Here is a 20083-nt window from a genome sequence, read left to right as displayed (position 1 = left end):
TTCTTATCATGAATTGGGCCCACTTACTGAGGTCACCACTGCAATGAACCAGCATGTGTATTTGAACATTCTGGATGAGCAAGTGTTGCCTTTCAGTCAATATCTTCATGACGAGTATGCTGTGGAGACTCCTATTTTTCAAGACGACAACAGCAAAGTTCATAGGGCTGGAACAATTTGTGCGTGGTATGATGAACACTCCCGAACCCTCTTCTATCTAGATTGGCCTGCAAAGTCACCAGACTTGAACCGCATCGATAATCTGTGGGACACGTTGGAACAGCGGGTAAAACGCCGAAATCGGCATCCACTCAGTTTGGTGGATTTGCGCGATCAAATCCTGAACGAGTGGCTTCAACTGGATGTGAAATACCTGCAAAACCTTGTGGATTCGCTTCCAAGCCGAATCCAGGCGGTTATCAAAGCCAGAGGTGGTGTTACAAGCTATTAATTACTGCTGTTCACGAATTCTTGAGGGGTGACTAATTTTTTGTCCGGTGTGTGTAATTAAGTAAGTGATTCCAGTTGTTCAGTAATGCGTGTTCACCGCCGGGTCTTAAAAACCAAGAATTTGAGTGAAAGTGGTTTCCGAACTATTTACAGGGTGACCACATAGGAGTACTCTCCTTTGTTTTCGACACTATAGTATTTGGTTGTTGTTATACCGATACGATCACATGACTGATAATTTATTTGTCCAGAACATTGGTATGGAGCCCGGCTTAATTCTAACACAGCTGAATTATGTACCATGTTCTGGCAAATGTTTTGCATAGATATTCCGACGTCACGTCCTGGAAGGCATCTTATACAGTTTGTCGCAGTGCAGTCATTATGTCATAGTGATACTTTCGGACTCACTCCGTGATGAAACCGCAAAGGAGCCGGACACTCGTAAGATTTCCTGCCAATTCATCTCTGTGAAAACGTCCGATTCAGGTAACTACGCACTAGCAAAGCGTGTCAGAGCTCCGACATGTTGAAAGATCACAATATTAGGATACTAGCATGTTACAATTATGGCACCAACCATTCACTAAGCATGCTCTGATAGAAGAGTTTATTAACATAACCGGGGAAGAAAGAGCCAAGAAATGTATATTGCAGTCCTTTCAGCCCACATCATAATATATGTTAGGTAGCTCTCCACTCCTTCGTATATATTTGTCTAAAAGATGTTTACGTGAATACATGCTCTGACAGATAGCACATTTATCTTTGAACAGGACGTTATTACGAGAACATGTCATTCTTCTTGCAAGAAGTGTATCACAAGTCGCTTTATTAGCATCATTGAGTTTATTAAGTTGGCAACGACGGTACGGTTTGCATTTTAAATCGAGTATTATGTTTTCATCGTGGTCAAACGATGATTACAAATTAACAATTCAACATCTCGACGAAAATTCAGGGGTATACCCACTTTGCGACCACCTTATATAACAAATGTAACTTGTTTTACTACTACTATAGCGATTATTGTTTTTAAAAATGTAGGCATAAGAATACCACCGTAGGCAAAATCACAGTATTTGTTCAGTGTACTGTCTGTTCGTTCCGCACACGTTGTTTGTAGGCAGGGTCGCAAATTGTTGATCACGCAGGGTACTTAATCTGAGCCAAATGCATGTGCAACAAAATTTGTTCTTTTGAATTTCTGCAGTAATCGTTGCACGGGGTGTGGAGTACTCGTTGTCGTTCGGGATGGCGAACGAACCTTCCCACCCACACAGCAGCAGTATTTCTACATTCGTTCTGCAACAGAATCATCCACTGCAACTAAAGAACGAAAATTTTATATATATATATATATGGTTGGTGCCATAATTGTAATATATATATAATTTTGTAAACCATTTTTCCTATAGTGTAGGATTTTGTGGACACTCTATATTGTATCTTTCGGTAACTAGGAATTGATCAACATCAGTCACAATCTCGTAAATTATGACAGGGTGTCTGCTGGTCATGAAAGTCATGAGTCATGAAAAAGTCATATATTTTGCTTAGTGGTCATGAAAGCCATGAAAAAGTCCTTTATTTATCCAACTGGTCATGAAAATCTGAAATCTCAGAGTATATTTTTATACTTCATACTTTTATACCTCATACTGCATGTACTGAAACAGTTATATCAGGTCAGTAATTGTGAGAATTTCCCCCACCAGTTAGTGCTGGCTAACTGGTACTTTACTGTCTTCCTAGCTGCTCCCCATTTCATCTTCTAGTCTCTGTAATATAGTAACAACTTTTTTGGTCCAACTTTCTGATCTGCTATTTCTTTACTTCTAAGAAATGTAAATTGTATGTTTTTGGGTCTTTAGACTTAAGCAAATAATATTATTCGTTTGAGTTTGCAGATTTTAAATTTGATGATTTATTTTTTAAAAACAAATTTCTTTTATAATTTGTTTTGTCTTTGGGCAGTTCTCTGAGTGCTTAATTTCAGACAAATTTCTGCTAGATGGATAATTATACCCAGAATTAAAACTTTAAATACAGTATACAGTGATTCACTGGTAAGAGCAGGCCCGTATTTAGGTAAGTGCTATTCTGTGCTCGAGCACAAGGCGGCAGAATTTTAGATTCTTTCTTTAAGATTCACAATAAGTGATATTTAAGACTAGCAACCCGCATAGTTCCGATGCACCACTGATGGTAGGGGATTATTATTACTAATGGTAAATTTTTATCGCCACGGTCATGAAAATTTGAACAAAAAGGTCATGAAAAGTCATGAAAAAGTCATGAATTTACTTTCTGGTATTCCAGTAGACACCCTGTATGATGATTAAAAAGTGCATAAGGAATCATTTCCACAATCGGTATTGTCTGCTAATATCAGAAAACACGTATTTTTCCTATGTTAGTATAGTTAATAGTTTGTTTTCACCCCCAGTTATCTCCAGACAACTGCCCTTAAGTATTCTTATTTATCAAATAATATAAATCTCTATTTTCAACTAACAAAAGTAAACTTGTACGTATCACATTTAAATTAGCCGCCGAGATCTAGTTTGTTTGTAACCAGATAGCTCAACCAGAACGAAAATGTGACGGCTCACATGCCTAGGTTGCGTAAGAGGAAAAGCGGACCTGCCCCGGGTTCAGTTCCTGGTGGGAGAACTTTGAAAAAATTGAACGCGTTACTGTGGTTCGGATTCCATTATCCACGTCTCATAGCTTCGGTGCTTAAAATGAACTCTAAATTTCAACAAATAAATGCATAAGTAAATAATGTTGAGAGTAAACAGAACTGTCTTATTTTATCTTCAGTGACAAAACTTTTTCTTTTCTAATATCAAAATTTACCAATCTTTTAGAGGACTATCTCCTCTTTCAGGAAGAGGTCGCTATGAAAAGACGAGACAATGGATAAGGGTTGCCATCTTATTTTTAATGTTTTTGCAGTGGTAAATACGAGAGGGTACTCTGTTACGTAAGGAGAAAGCCACTATACATTTTATAATAGAATTAAGGGCTGGTGATATTTATATTTGGCGTTCAGTAATGAATTTTAGTCGTACTGCCTCGAAAATTAAGAAACAATTTATTGAAGTATACTCAGGTGAATCATTAAGGCGGTGACATCACCTTTAAATGATCGACTAAGTTCGCGTAGATTTTCATCATCATCATCTTCTTCTTCTTCTTCTTCTTCTTCTTCTTAACGACTGAGTACAAGTTTGCCGTATATCTATTAGCAGAAGGAATTTGAAACTGGCTGGTGTTAGGTCGGTGTATGTGTATCATTTTTGAAGAAGATTATGGGTTCAGGATGATTATGGACTGAGGAGAAATTCCCCAGTATTTCGATAATTTATTTTAAAATTCTATCGTGTAATTCCAAAACGTGCAGTTATAGTCGATTGAAATAAGTTCTTGCAGATGCGGTACGAAGCAGATTAAATTATGCACTTCTACTACGTAGTCTACAGTATATGTGTGGTATGAAAGTGGACAGTTGTTTGTTTGAAATAATGTGAAATTGTATCGCTTGTATGAACTTCCTTTATCGATTCATATCAATCTAATTCCATACATATATTCATTTTTTTAAACTTTTTGGGTCAGTGGACTAAAGTTTCAATTTATTTATTGTTATTATGATTTCTTCCTTTCATTGGGAGTGAAATTTTTCGGTTGCATTGCTCAGTTATTCATGTTTTTATTAGTAGTATTATAATAAACACAAGCTAATGTTTTAGATTAAAATTCTCTATAACTTAATGTTTATTTAATAATACAGAATGTTTCAAAATGACGGGACCCAGTTTTCTACGTCCATATTTTCTCAACTATGCATCGCATGTGTATGATTAACAAAATACTTGAAAGGGGATATACTTGAATTTGGAATACCGCTGTTGGAATCCATGCTTACTGCACAGCATACAGCAGCGTCAGTAGAGAGCAAAATTGTACCTAATTGCAAACAAATGTTTATAAACAGTTTTTTTTTTTTTTTTTTTTTTTGGCGTAAAACATGATTACTTGGATAATGTATCTTGCGACGATGCAAAACTGGCTTCTTTCGCAAATCAATGAATAGTCGGAAGACAGCAGACTTAACTGAAAAATATTCCCAATTATCCTATCCATCGTTGAAGTAGAGTGGAAAATAAAGCCTGAATTTTCATTCATTTGTGAAAGAAACAATTTGCAGCATCGCGAGGTACGTTAATCCAGTAGCCATGCTTTAAAAAAAAAGGAAAAAAAAAAAAAAAACGGTTGTGTGCTAGATGAGCACCCTAGTACTCATATATACTAGTGTGTAGATCATTCACGTATGTTGTAAAATTCAGGAATTACAAAATTGGGTTCCATAATTTTAAATCATTCTGTACTGGATTACTTAAAATAATGAAAATATTTTTTTTTTCTGCTGTTATTTCCCGATATCTTCGACTTCGTTGTTTCATTGCTTGTCTATATCATCATATTATTATTATTATATTTTCTCCACTCCTCATCTGAGCAGGCGATTTAGTAATATAAGGGTCACCCAAGCATATTAACCTTCCTTTCTGTTTTTCCTTTATTTTGTGATTTATAGGAAGTTTCTTGCAATTCTGCAAACCGCAAAATAATGTTACGTCCAATATTACGTTCTTCTGTATTTTCTTTATGACTTTTCCTTCAGTTACATTTTTTGATGTGCATTTTTCAAGTCTTGTGGACTACTCCGGTATCCGATATTACTACTGGTATTATTTTCACATTTTTGTTCTTTTATGTTTTGGGTAGTTGGTGTTTTTCTGTTTATCTTTGTGCTTCCTACAAGTTTATTGTATTGAGTATTGCGATATTTGTTAGATATACCTCTCCCTTCTGTTTGCTTATTATTGTGATGTCCGGCCTATTATGACGTACTAATTTATCGGTTAGTATTATTCTGTCCCACTAATACTGTTAGTTTGTGTTTTTCTGTTTCTAGCATGACTCCCTGTTGGTATTTGTAATGCGGTACTACTACTCTTACTTATCATTTTCTGTCTGATTGCTACTTCTTGATGATTTTTGCCAATTTGTCGTGTTTCCCTTGTATTCGGTTTATATTATTATTGAGCATCCATTGTGGTAGTTGTATTGTCTCTTGATATATTTGACATCATCTGTATTTGTAATGTTGCATTTATTATTATTATTATTATTATTATTATTATTATTATTATTATTATTATTATTATTATTATTATTATTATTATTAAAGTTAGCTTGTGCTTGAAATAACTTTTGAGTGAAAGAGTCCTTCATCCTTTGAGATCCAAAGTGGTCTAATTTGTTTACATGAATGGCTGTCTGTTAGGAGGATTGCGTCAACTTCACGGAAGTATAAACAGTTCACACTGCTTGCGACATAGTCATTAGTAACTAACTGTTACGTTACTTATCTATCTCCAATCTGTAGATTTCAGACATTTTTATTATCTTTTTTGCTTTACGCTTAGTTCGTAAAGATTGTGTAAAACTTAGTTTGTTTCTATAAATCTCAAATATTGTATTGAGTGTATTTTGTTATAAAACTAATTTAATTCGAATCTAATACAGTAATTTTATTTATGATACATTGAGAGAATCTTTTATTAAAATGCGTTTGACTTTGATGGGTATTAACCATGTTATTGTTTATATTATCTGTTACGTTATTTCGTTCACGAATCAAAATGTTTTCTGGTAAATTATTTTTATTAAAATTGGAAATATTTTCTAAAATAATAATAATGATTTAAAAGCCACTGCAAGTTCTAGCCCATTTGTCTAGCGAAGCTACAGGTAAGTGGGGCATCTAGGACAGTAGAACATTGGTAGAGTGACCCGGAGGTCGCCATTTTGCAACTGAGGTCCACTCGGGCACTAGCTTCTATCCTCAAAAGGGCTTGTGCCCACTAATCTTAATACTACAATATTTATTTATTTATTTATTTATGATTTCTTTTACGTGGCGAAGTTAGGGCTCTGTAGCCTTCTCCGAGCACTTAACCACGTGCATACTTTGCTTTAAAAAATACACAAAAGATACGAATAATTACAAAGGAAAAGATTTTAACTATATAAAAATGAATATGATACTTAAGTAAAGAAGTTAATAGTTACAACTACCAAACATGGAATTGAATAAAATAGCAGTAACAAGAACAAGGCAAAAAAAAAGGACGTCTATGTAGGAAGAATACGATCCATAATAAAAGTAACATAGAGAAACATGAATTAAATATTGTATATAGCGATGCTAGAAGTATGTTATTAACGTTTAACGAAAAAAAAAAAAAAAAATGTGCAAAAGTGAGACATACAACAATCAGTTAGTTTCCATTGAACTGATTCAAATAGTATGGATGAGTGTAAATCGTCGTGTGCGTACATTCCATTTTTTTTAAATAAATAAAAATTGTACTGTACAATAACCACAGCACCTATTAAGATGAAACTGATTCTAAAATACAAACTAATCAAGGTTTTCATTATAACACTAGCAAGATGAGTATACAATATGTTCAAGGATAAGACGCACCAATCGCACATAGAGAGGATAGATTACATTCTCATGTGTGCGGGGAAAAAATTGACATGCTGGAGAGTAAATTTTGATGTGCAGTTTTCGAGGAAACCGAGAAAAACTTATTTTTATACCACTCCTTCATAGCCAACGTAATACAAGTGATAGTTTTTATTCTACTGCAATACACTATTAAGTAGCAGATTTGATGCATTCTTGTAGGTTTTGTGCTAGTTCAGACTTATACTGTCAACCTAGGACTGAATTTCATAATGAGGTTCACATTAGCTCGATGTCATGTTCATTTATCTCTTTGGGCTGAGGATCACTAATCTTATTGCAGCTCACACTCTCTTCAACTCAGCCTCTGACCCCCCGCCTATTTACTTAAGCTCTTGCACTCACATTTGCTTACTCTTAATTACTGAAATCGAGGTCGATTGAGCCCGAGAGCCGGGATCGCGAGTTTGGGCATCTTTAGGGTGGCCATTTCCGTCCCTTTGAAGGTTTACGACTACTGGAAATGAAGAGCTGGAAGTTAGGGATCTGGAGTAAAGGCACCATGTATTTCTGTTAAAATTTGAATAATTCATTATCTGAGTAATGGATTCTTCGAGTAATTTTAACAACACTGTTGTGTGCCACATATATCAGAACTGACGAGTAATAACAATACTTATTCAGATATGCGTACGTTAATGTTCTTCCGATAAATGGCTCTCTGATGTCTTATAATGAAGAAGCCCTTCGTGTTGATCTAGTGGCTAGCGCGCACACACCTTTGATGCACAAGATCTCGGGTTTGAATTTCACTAGCATAATCTTGAAATTTAAATGCATTTCGCCTTAAACTGCAGATGCACGTCTCATATAGCCTTCGTGCAGAAGGGATGCTAAATTTCAATCCAACATAGCAAGAAGTCATATTCTTAACAAAGATTAGATCAGTTTCCAATCTTCATAAATACTCCCCAGTTTCTGACAGATCATTTGATGCAAATTGAGAACCTTGTCAATGTAGATAGTCCTGCCTGATCTGTTTAATGTCTGATGGGATATATATCCAGTCAATGCTAGTCTTCTTATCCAACTGGATCATTTCTTTTATCATTTTCCTCGAAATAGATCTCTACAGTGCCCTAACCAGTTTGTTTCTCTCTCATTAAAGGCCTGTAGTCGTTTTGAGTCGCTTTTTCATAATTCTCTGTTTTTGAGGCATAAAATGTAATATTTTAGATAAAACATCAGAATCTAATACTACGTGGTATCTGATGAGTTGCTGCATTTGTTTTTGTAGATCTTCTGTTGTGTTTATGTGAAGTTGCCGGGTGAAAAAGTGTTGGAAGGGGACTAATAATTTTATTTTTATATTACTTTACAAGATTGTCAGAACATAAGAAGTCAGAAGATATAGTCCATTTCTCGTGTTTTATTGTTTATACGGTTGTTGAAATGGTTGTTGTAATTTTAAGAGAGAAAAACTAGAAATATTGCCACATAAAATACTTTGAGTTTTACGTCCCACAGTTATGCCGGCTAGGCTAAAGGAGACAGTGATGATGAGAAATCAATGAAATGGTAAAATGAAGAAAGTGGGAGGAAACGGAAAAACCCCGAGGAAACCCCCACACACGGTGTTTATCCACTACGAAGTTCACTTGGCGGGAGCAGGGTTTGAACCCGAAATCCCATGCACCAGAGGTGAACGCTCTACCCTGAGCTACCACGGCCCCCTAATTGCCACATAAAGTCGACCGATATTGTAAAAAAATATATGAAATTGAAGTTATAATCTATACTGTAAACGTATTAATGTTAATACTTTTAAAGTAGTGTGCATACAGCATAATTAAGTTAGCATTCATCTTAATACTTTATTGTGTGATCTGATACTAAGTAGCTTTACAAATTCAACCCAAAAGGACTTAAACTATGTACATGGGTGCTGTCACGCAAATTTGATTATTCAGTTTATACTTCTTTAAAAATCTATGCAAAAAATTTCTCGTTAAAGCACTACCTCGGTCAACTCTGCTGTGTCTGACGTCATTCGTAAATAACAAAGTTAGTGTGTAATCTTTCCGTTTGCACAAATATACTAGATGCATATTAACTATTATTCAACAACTCATATAATGCTATTTTCTCTCCCTAAACACTACTTTGATATTGTTTCTCGTTTACATTTCAAATTTTTTTGCGTATAATCTTGGTTACGAAAGAAGTGACTACCTACTTCTCTTTGAAAAGATCTGTATTCTAACTCAGTTAAAATTACACCAAACAAATTCGGCCAACTCACTTCAATAGTATATGATAATTGCGAACATTAACATGGGCAGTTGTGTAAAATGTTGTTCCAAAAACCGTTTCTGTATTATTCTGAATTTCGACATACGTTCATTTCCCAAAAGATTATTATTAAAAAAAAATTTTTTTAAAAAAATGAGTATGTATAAATAGACATCACTTGATGTTTCTCATGTGTTTTCACAAACCCCAGGAAAGTAAAAACTAATTTCATTAAAACAGTTTAAATTTCTGATACATGTATGCAGTATTGTATGAAAATAGAGCTGGATTCGAAACCTGTGAGACAGAGATAAACAGCGTTATTCGTCTTGTGAACACAAGATGCAGCTTTTCCTTGTGAATAACATATCCTCATATAGCATATGCACTGCATTTATTATTATTATTCACAGAAGACATAGAGAAGTATTTCAATAAGGTCCTAATTATTAAACGTAGATATGTATTATCACATCGCTGTCTTCAATAACCCCCCCCAAAAAAAAAAAAAAAAACTAGGATCCCATATTTCAGGTGAATACTGGGATAGTTTCTAGTATTTATTCCAGTGTTGTTACAATTTGAATTAATTCACATCTTCAGATTAAAAAAAAAAAAAAAGCTACTTTATGATATAACAGGAATTTGCTTATGATGTTTATGATTCTTGTTCAATGAAACATCTCATTTTGGAGATCTTTATCGCGCGCTTTTATTATTAATATTTGCTGTTCTTATACGACAGAAATAATTTAAAAGCAAAAATATCAGTCATTTCCACATCTGCTTAAAATGACTATAAAAGTAAAGATAAGATTGACAACACATAACGCTTAATCTTTAGAAAGTGCTGTGGAAAACATTCTAATAATTTCGGATATATTATATATACATTACAAAGTATGTCATAATCTTTAAATTAAGTTATAAGACATAATTAACACCAAGTCCAAAATAATTACTAACTATATTTCACTGTACCTTTTAAATTCTGGACATTGTCCTTCCAGTTTTACGTGTTGTATTACAGTTATATGGAGAAATAAATACCGCGAATTTTACTTTTGAAAACCTCGTTAAGAAAGGTTTTATTGTATGTTCTTTAAAAATTAGGGTTGTATTAGACGATGAGTGCTAAGTGCGGCAAGCGAGGTTGAGCACATGATACAAGTAAACATTTGGTAATACTCATACGTAGGTAGTTTGGCATAACTACACGTATAAAATTTCCTGGAAAAATATATGTTAGTTTTCCCCACTCCTAAAATGAAAAGATTGAAAAGTGGTTCCTAACCTTCTACAGCGCAGTAGCAGCATAACTCAGCTCCATATGAATACGTAGCTTTGACACCAATGTACATTACCCGGAGGCTTTCTATCTGGTTCAGGCAACCGGTCTCTATTGCGTATAATGTCTACGAGAAGTTGTGGTACATTTTCCAGGTGATTGCTCGACTCGCACCATCCATGCTTTGACCTGTAGTTCACCTCATCAATCGCATTCCAGTGTGTGTGAGTGTTCAGGAAGCGTACGATTGAGAAATCTTCATACCTGTTTTAAGATTCAGCTCCGCTATTAATTCAGTTATGCGTAAGCATTGGCCTTAAAACAGGTATAAATAGTTTCTCTGAAATTAGAGTAGGCGAAATACTAGTCAAAAAAGAGGAATTACGAATCAAAGCATATGAGTAAAAGATAGAAGTTGTCAATTACGTGCGTATTGAAGTAAGAAATGACCAGGTAACTATGTTTATAAAAACAGATAAAGAAACCCACAAAGGAGCATATTTTTGACCCTACAAATAAACAAGTAAAATAAAAGAGATGAAATTCCTAATTTATCTTCCACAATTGAAGGGTAAGGAGAAAAAACAAGGAATGTCACAAAACTACATTTTCGAGAAAACGACTTTTTAATATTGAAAACTGTGTGCAAAATGAATAGGGTTTAATTACAAGAACGATCGCTTAATAAAGTTAAAAGTTACTGTCAATTCGTTGTACGCAGTGAAATAGTACCAAGAGTAACACACACATGGACATTCCTTGTTTTTTCCCCTTGCCCTTCAATTATACTCTGTAGGCCAAAGAAAGTGGGTGATTAACGAAGGCGGACAATAATAAAATAATTGCTGGCATAAGAATGTGGCAGAAAATGGATAAATCCCGGGGAAACTCACAGATGCGATGTTGTCCACCACAAACTCGCTTGGCTGGGTCGATCCAGTGACCTCTAGCACCAGAGTTGAGCACTTGTCACTGAATCGCCGCACCCCGAATTTGTATAATAGAGTGTTATTTAGTGATAATAAAGTGTTTTCACAATCGATGCATGCCTAAATTAAAAAATCTTGTCTGAAACATTTATCAGATATTGAATTGCGGTCGAATTTTTAGCATCTGAACTCTTCAGAAGTTTCTTTTGGTCTCAATAACTCATATATTGTTAGACAGAAACTTCCAAGTTTCATCAGGAGGGAATCATTACTTCATTAGTATTCAAAGTATAGACGAAAAGCCCGTCGTATATATTTAAAAAATAGTTTGTTAAAGTGTTTATGAAGACAATTGTGTTTGTGATCATTAGTATTAAATTTTCATGTTACGTACCAAATTAATTTAATAAGTTTTGCTGCATTATAAGTAGTAGTTAATAACGATGCAAGCTTAGAAACTAGATACAAGTAAAGAACAAATAGTCATTGCAGTGATGTAGATAGGACCTAGCTGTGAGAGAGAGGATATGGAAACCAAGGCAACTTGATTATGTAGGGCGCATCACGAGAAACGGATGATTTTCAAATGAGAAAGAATTGCAACAATGTGTGGTATTTTAAAGGATACATTATTACACATATCTTTTGAAGCAAATTATGAATGGAAAAGAATGTTACTTAAACGACGGCTATTTTGTGAAGTATATTGTTGAGTCGCTCCTCGCATCTCTCGTCTATACTTCCCAGCAAGTCTTGAGTAATCAGTCGCAGTTGCTGAAGAATGGCATCCTAGAGTTCATCTAATGTTTGTGGCTTTCCTTCCTGAACTCGGATTTTAAGGTAGCCCGAAAAAAAAAAAAAAAAATGCACATTGACAAATCAGGTGACTGCGAAGGCAAAGGAACATCAAATCGTGACATAAATCGGCCGGAGAACATGCTTCGAAAAATAAATATTGAAGCCCTGGCAATATGTATGGTCATCTTAATCTTAAACCAAACTGGCTGTCTCTTTATCCTTTGTCTTTACATTTCTGATTGCAAGGTGATTTTCATCTCTCATATACCGAGCTGAGGTTACAGTTGCAATGTTGCCATTGTTCTAACATACAAATGTAAATAAATGAAAAACAGTATGGCAGTTATAGATACATGCATTTAACTGGAGTTTTCTGATGGCATGTTTTACTGCACCTGAAATTGCATTGACTGCCATGCCAAAATGAAAATGACGTGACCGACCGAGTTCCATGCTCCTTACTTCTTCTCTGCGCCCTTTCCCTTTTTCAAATTTCCTGTTTCACGTGACGCACCCTATATATATATATATATATCTAATAATCTTCGAGACTTATCGAAATCTTAGTAATTTTCTTATATGAAGCTAGCACTAGGTGTCTACCATATTCTTTTTGAAATTTATGAAACGTGTTTGCACGATAGAAAATTTTAAACAACAAGACATTGTTAGTTTGCTCTGTCCGGTGTTAGAATCCGATCTTTACAATTGTTGACACATCCACTTGAAATATTTTTGATAGATATTTTGTAATTATTGTTTTTATTTTCCATCGTGCGACAATAGAAGAGAAGAAAGTATGGTGATCGTGAAAAAAAGAAATCGAATTCAGATTTCTACGGATTTAGATGTTCCATGGCTTCTACATGCCGAAGAATTTTTTTGTGAAGATCTGTTCGTCCGGTCGTTCGTTCCGATGTGAACATGTTGACTCGCCTAGTAGAGGCCATACCATTTGACCTTCGAGAAAACTGCTCTAATAAGTTTGTTCATATTTTATACATCAATATTCCATTAATAATTATATATTGTTGCATGTCATCTCTCTGAGAAAAATTTAGAAGGATTATTCTTGGGGGGTAAGTTCCTTTTGTGAACATTTTCAGGGCTCATAGCGAGTCACCTTTTTTTTTAAAAAAAAAAAAAAAAAAGTTACTTTTTTTTCAAGTTGGTCACTAAAAGTTACTTTTTTTCAAATTTGTCACTAAAAGTTACATTTTTGGGAGGTAAAGTGACTTTTTCGTGTGATTTATGTTTTGCATTGGCAGTGTTCTAAGAAAAATATAAAAATAAATGGGAAAAAGGCAGAGACTTTTTACTCATTACTCTTCTAAAAGTTTCAGTACTTGCTGCCACATGTGAAACAGTCAGCTTTATTCTCATTTCAGCTTTTATTCTTTCTAAAGTACGGTGGATGCTTAAACTATCAGGGTGGGGTTGAGAACCCTTCTGTGTCTATTTCTTCTATCGTAATAATCTTTTTGTTTTCTCTCGTAATAGTTAACGCTCCGCTCAACGTTGTGTGTTTGTGTCGTTCATCAGTTCGTCTTGTGTTATGCTTCTTGTATGTTCTTCTTAAGAGTGGGAAATGAATTTGAATATTTCATGGCTTTGAGAACTCTCAGTGCTAAGTTAAATATAATGTCTGAGATGAAGAAATTCGGAAATAGACCAGAATGGTTCTACTTACTCAGAAGCTTCTTACATCTGCTAAGTCTGCTTACCGTAACTACAAAGCATACTTAGAAAACCTAAGAAAGGCGGAAGCTCAAAAAGAAGAAGTAAAGAAGAAAAGATGAAACAAAACAACAAACAAAGAGAGAAGTGATGGAGAAATTGACAAAGGAAAGATGGGGCATTATGAGATTTTGGTCACTTTCTCGTGTGCTTTTGGTCACTTTCTGGTCTTTTTTCGTGTGTTTTTGGTCACTTTTTCACACGCTTTTGGTCACTTTTCAACTATTTACAAGAGACTAGACCACTATGAGCCCTGCATTTTTCTCAAAAACGACTTAAAGTGGTTTTACTTTTCTGCCTCTGTCCTTCGTTACTCAAATCACGTTTCCCGTGGCTCATCCCGAAAAAGTGATGGTGTATTTCATTAAGTTAACTTTGTGACAAATGCACATTGGTCCTGAAATATCCACAAGCGGTAGTTTGCTTTTGAGGCATTATATTTTTTTTTAGGGGGGGAAGGCGATTTCGTCAAAAACAACTTAGGTGATATGGATCATATTTCATGAGTAAATGTTTTATTAATAACCTCACAATACGGGATAAGTCATTTCTCATGAAACGATCTGCAAGGGCTAGTTTACTCTTGAGGGTGAGTTTCTTTCGGAATTTTTTCTCAAACGACTTGTAGGAAATTTTCTTCGTATTTCATTAGCAGTCTATGATATTATAAACTACTTCTTACGAAAATATCCACAAGATGAGTTTACTTTTGCGGATGAATTTTCTTCTGTCGAAGTTACCCGAAAACGCTTTATAATTTTTGTCCGTATTTCATAAATAAATTTTCCAGTAGCAACTGCATCACAGCGTAATTTGTTATGAGAAATTAGAGCGAGAAAGTTTAGTGCAGTGTTCCGTACCTTTTTTTCCTACTGTAATTATCTATTTAATTATGTAACAAATTTGCACTAATCAGTTTGTCAGAATCAATCTATTTAATTATGTAACAAATTTGCACTAATCAGTTTGTCAGAATCAATCTTCTTCCTACCCATTCGTCTACAACTGTAGATACTGAATACATTCCGAAATACCATTAAAACGAAACGCACGAAATTTAAATTTGAAGTAGTAGTAGTTTGAAGAAGTTAAAATCTTAAAAATGTAAAGCGACATTCGAAAATATTTTCACACATAATTATTTTTCATTGTTCTATTATATATAAGATTACGCATTATAAATATCACATACATACATACATATGTAGATGGATATCAAAATAATGAGAAAAATGCGACTTAACAGATTAATATGGCATTGGGGCTCCTTTCGCCCTCAAACCAGCTCTGATACGGATGTGGAATGGAGTCATATGATTGTGAATGGTAGAAAATTACACCAATTTCGCGTGGCGTGCGAGAGAGGGGGAAATATAAGTTGGATTCGTGCCTCTAAAACGTCTCGCAGATGTTCAGTAATGTTTAGGTCCGGAGATTGGGTAGGCCAGCGGCAGTGTTCAACTTGATCCCAGTGTTCCTCAAACCATGCCGTAATAAGTCAGTTTGTGTAAATGAACGCATTATTATCCTGAAGTGTGGCGTTATTGCTTGGAAACAACACCTGGACGCTTATCAGGGGTCGCTTATCCAGGGGTTTCGCTTATGCAACCCGACTTCATAAGTCTGTCATGTAGCTCGCGGCGGACTGTGATTGTCGGCACAAGCTGTGGAAACTGTTACTTGAGTTCCTCCGTCACTTACACTGCAATTACACAATGGTTCTGAGTGACAGTCTTTTAATGATCGTCGGGATCTGTCACTGAGGGTTTTTTCTTCTTTGTCGATGTGGTTTTGCTCTGAGTTTTGTAGTCTGTCATCGCCTTAGATACTGCCCATCGCGACTCACCCAACACATTTACCATTTTTGTCACGCTCGCACCACATAATCGAGCTCAAACTATTTGTCCTATGGAAAATTAGAGACATAGTCCATTTTTCACTATCGTTTTACACGCCGTATTTTTCAGCTGTAAATAACATGCATAAAACCATTATCAATTCATTTATTAGCATTTTGTAAGTATAAATTGGCCAAATTAAAATAATAATAATAATAATAATAATAATAATAATAATAATAATAATAATAATAATAATAATAATAATAATAATAATAATAATAATGGAGAGCGTAATATGATTGAAGTGTACACTACTTCCAACACATCAAGGGTAGTGAATTGCTAATTATTTTCTACTTCGGGTGTGATTTAATAGTGGTTAACACAAGTTTTTGCGCACCCTATACACAGTAATCCTCATAAATAGTTGATAGGAAAATCTAAGCTTGATAGGTCTGCAGTCTTCACTCTGCAATTTCACATTGCCAATCATTTATCGAATTGAGACTACTACATCAGTGAACTGTAATCTCCGTTACCTGAGGACGACTCCAGTCGCATGCGCGTATATGCAGTTACTAATATGCAGAAAACTCTAAAATTACTTAAATAATAGTGTGTGAATTTGTTCCCTCGATTTGTTTACTTACTAGTAGCAGTGTTAGTAGGATCCGACATGCAGAAGATAAAGAAATATTCGGAACTTTTTGTTAACATATATGTGTAGTATGTTATTTTGTTGTGTACATGATAAACGATTTGCAGATGGGCTTAATGAGGGTTGATCATTGTTAAAGCTATTTGTTTTACAGTAGTAGATCACTTACATCTGATTCAAGAGATTCCTGGTTTGATTCCAAGCCACGTAAGTTTGTGGTTGACAACATTCTGCCTGTGGATTTCTCGGAATTCTTGCGTCTCCTTTTCCATTCTCATTCCACCAATTCTGTCATAAGTATCCACTTTCATTAATCATCCATCTCCTTAAACCTGAAGGGATAATCATGGGATCTGAAATTAAAGATTTCATTTCATTTGTAGACTTTCTATTGGCTTCAGCTTACAGAATATTTTTCAGAAAATTATACGGCAAAACCTCTCTTAATGGACACTTCCATAATACGAACTTTTTTTTTTTTGTCCCGGGTAAAATATATGTATTATGGGACAGAACCCTCACTTTTGCGGAGACTCTCATAGGCAGACACGGACAGTCTTTTTTTAAACCCTAACGTTTTAGCAATATCTTCATAGCAGACAGAAATTATTCTCAGCTCGTGTGTGTTTGGCACAGAAAATACTTGCTGCAATTTAAAAATAAGTATTCATGATTCCAACTAATCCAAAAGTTAAAGCAAGTTTCGATCAGAAACTAGAGTTCGCAGAAGCGGTCCCGGAATACTCGGTTGGGAAAATGTAAAAACCTTTTCAAGGAAGCCATCTTGAGTGAGATTTTTCGTAAATTTTTCTCATTCACACGAGGAAAATGCCGTGATGATACCTAACATATAGGTTCCAGGCTGCTGTCTTCCTTCCCCACTTCTGCGGATAGTATGATCACTGAGGGACGACTTATACGTGACGGACTTTAAAGACCGTATGTCGAAGAGCCAGAAATATATTCCCCAATTCCTAGTGTCACAGAATTACCTGACAGACAACTACTACAGACTTTTCCCCAAGAAATTCAAAACCGTCGTGGTTGGTTAACTTTGTTTACATCTTCAGTATTTAATAATATGAAGTACAGTATTTCGAGACTAGCCTATTTTTAAACTAATATACGTAGGTATTTACTGTATACAATTATCACATGAGCTGTAAGTATCTAATCTAAAATTGTGTACCTCTCATTTGCGGACAAATTATCATATTCCATTGGTGTCCGTTATTGGGAGGTGTCATTGTATTCTTATTTTTCATATGTCAAAAATGCATTTGGTTTGTCAGCAAGGTACTCCGGAACGAATTGGACCTTAAAACCGTGTTTTTGGTGAGAGAAAAGAAGTACATTCTTTTAAAATCAAAGGAAACTTTACTTGAATAGATCCAACGGTTCGGAAGTTTTTGATAAAAGAAAATGGATAAGTACGTTTTTTTTTTTTTTTTTTCCTGAAGACTGTACTAATTTGCAAAAGTTTGATCTATTTGCAAGTAAAGCTGTCTGCCATGTGCTTCATAGCAGAACACTTTTCAATGAACTATACAAAAAAAAAAAAAAAAAAAAAAAAAAAAAAAAAAAAAAAAAAAAAAGTGAATATGTTTTTCTTTCGTCGTATCAGATTATCCATTTTTACTCTCGTACACCACAGAAAGACTTTCTCTTCGACATAAACCAACTGCTTGCTTTTTATAGCCAAGTTATATATAACTTCAATTAGAAACTTTTCGTTTGTGCCAGCACTTAAAGTGTTTGCACCGACTTGTTAACTCCCGCTAATGTTTGCTATTGGCAGATCGAAAGAAGTGGCAACACCAGTTTAAAACTGCTGCTGTTTACGTGGTGGATTATGAACAGCAGTTTACCCTTACGTAGTATGTTCGAAAAGATCTATCTGAGTATATGAAAACTTAATCTTAAAATAATTTCAAGGTTAGAAAATTAGTTAATACATTTTCGGTCCTGTGGAGCTTTAGTATAATGCCATATATTTTCATCTTTATTGAATGGGACACAATAAAGATGTGTTTAGAAAGCAGTACGAATTAAGATAAATAATGTACTTTCACACTATTCGGTTTCTTAAAATTAAGCTGCTAATATGAAGAAGATAGTGCGGCCAAGAGGTACTAAGCAAGACAGTTCTTCTCGGATACAAAATAGCACATCCGCATCCGCTACATTTCTATGTTCCCTCATCCGCAACATGTACTAAGGATTAGACCTACATCTTAACTTGGAATCCAATAAGCTGGCTGTCGGTAGCGCTTTTCAACCCGAGAACCATAATAAATAAGAAACATGAAATTTTACTGTTTTAAAGCTCTCAGAGAAATGATCCAAATGCCCTGTTCCAGGTCCCTATGTCACACCTGAGCTGAGATATGTGGATACAGAGTCCCCATAAGAATAACATGGAACCATTTTTAAAATAATCGAAAACGACCAATATTAGAATTTAATTAATAGATTTTGGGTTCGCTGAGATGAATAGTGATAGTTTTAATCCAATTCAACTTCAAAGTCATACTCCACTCCCCAGGGAGGGAGCGAGATTTTAAAAGTAATCGAAAACGACAGATATTAGTGTTGAATTCGTAGTCTTCGAGGTTGCTGAGTTTAACGGTATAAGTTTTCATGATGTTCAAGCTCATCTTATTGGACAAAGTTCCGCTTTAAGTAGGTTCATATAAACAAAATTGATACACTATAGGATTGATCTCCAATAGAAAGATTTTTTTTTTTTTATTCATGAAAATTCTTGCAAATATGGAGGGTCTGTTTTGGACAAGTTTTACCATATTTACATAAAAATTTTGACGTATAACCTCCTTCTTTTCAATGCATATTGTCTTTAGAAAACAGATATGTAGACAATTCCAAAAATTATTTCAATCATTATTTTATTGCTGTAACACACAATTAAATCTAGATAATTTTGGGTATCATATGTTAAGTTTAATGAATGTTGTTTCTGTTCATTTTAGACATGGCTGGAGGCTCCCCCTTAGGTAGTCCAGTGATTTCACGTCGAAATGATCTCAACAATATCAACAGCTTTCGTTTGGACCCAGTCCTTCATGAACAAGCATTCCAGCAACAAATTATTCAGGTAAGAATATTTCTTTTTGGTTTGTTATACCTTTTTAACATGTGAGAAATGTAACAAAACGAAATATAGTGTTGTAAATAAAATGCAAATAGAAGTATCACGTCAAAGTATGAAGTATATATGATAAACAAAAAAGAAAGAAATGTAATCGTTAAATGCTGTCAAATCTAAACTTCGGAAAACAACTTTAATATATATGGAAAAATCACTGTTGCGAAAACCAAATAGTGATCCTGTTTTTTAGAGCAGTTCTATTTCAAATGTGCTCTCGAAAAATATATGAAACAAGCCCTGCCCCCCCCCCCTTATGGAGTAAACCCTCCCTTTACTTTGGTGAAAGAAGTGAATTACGTCGGCTGTGTTGCCAATTTGTCATTCAATCGTTTGGTTTTGATGAGTGAAGATAGTAGGCTAATGAAAATGAC

The 20083-nt window shown here is 34.8% G+C and overlaps 1 protein-coding gene across 7 annotated transcripts in view; it reads left to right on the top strand.

The window, feature by feature from the left end:
* HDAC4 (histone deacetylase 4) overlaps positions 1-20083 on the top strand; it is a 206130-nt gene that overhangs the window by 136387 nt on the left and 49660 nt on the right. For all 7 annotated transcript variants that reach the window (XM_081739803.1, XM_081739800.1, XM_081739805.1 and 4 more), the window contains one exon: positions 19534-19658. In XM_081739803.1, the coding sequence (XP_081595929.1) occupies positions 19534-19658 (125 nt within the window). The remainder of the gene's footprint in view (positions 1-19533; positions 19659-20083) is intronic.

Source organism: Thermobia domestica, chromosome 15 (assembly GCF_964235325.1).
Source record: "Thermobia domestica chromosome 15, izTheDome1.hap1.1, whole genome shotgun sequence".
Lineage (NCBI taxonomy): Eukaryota > Metazoa > Arthropoda > Insecta > Zygentoma > Lepismatidae > Thermobia > Thermobia domestica.
This window is presented reverse-complemented; position numbering and strand designations above follow the sequence as displayed.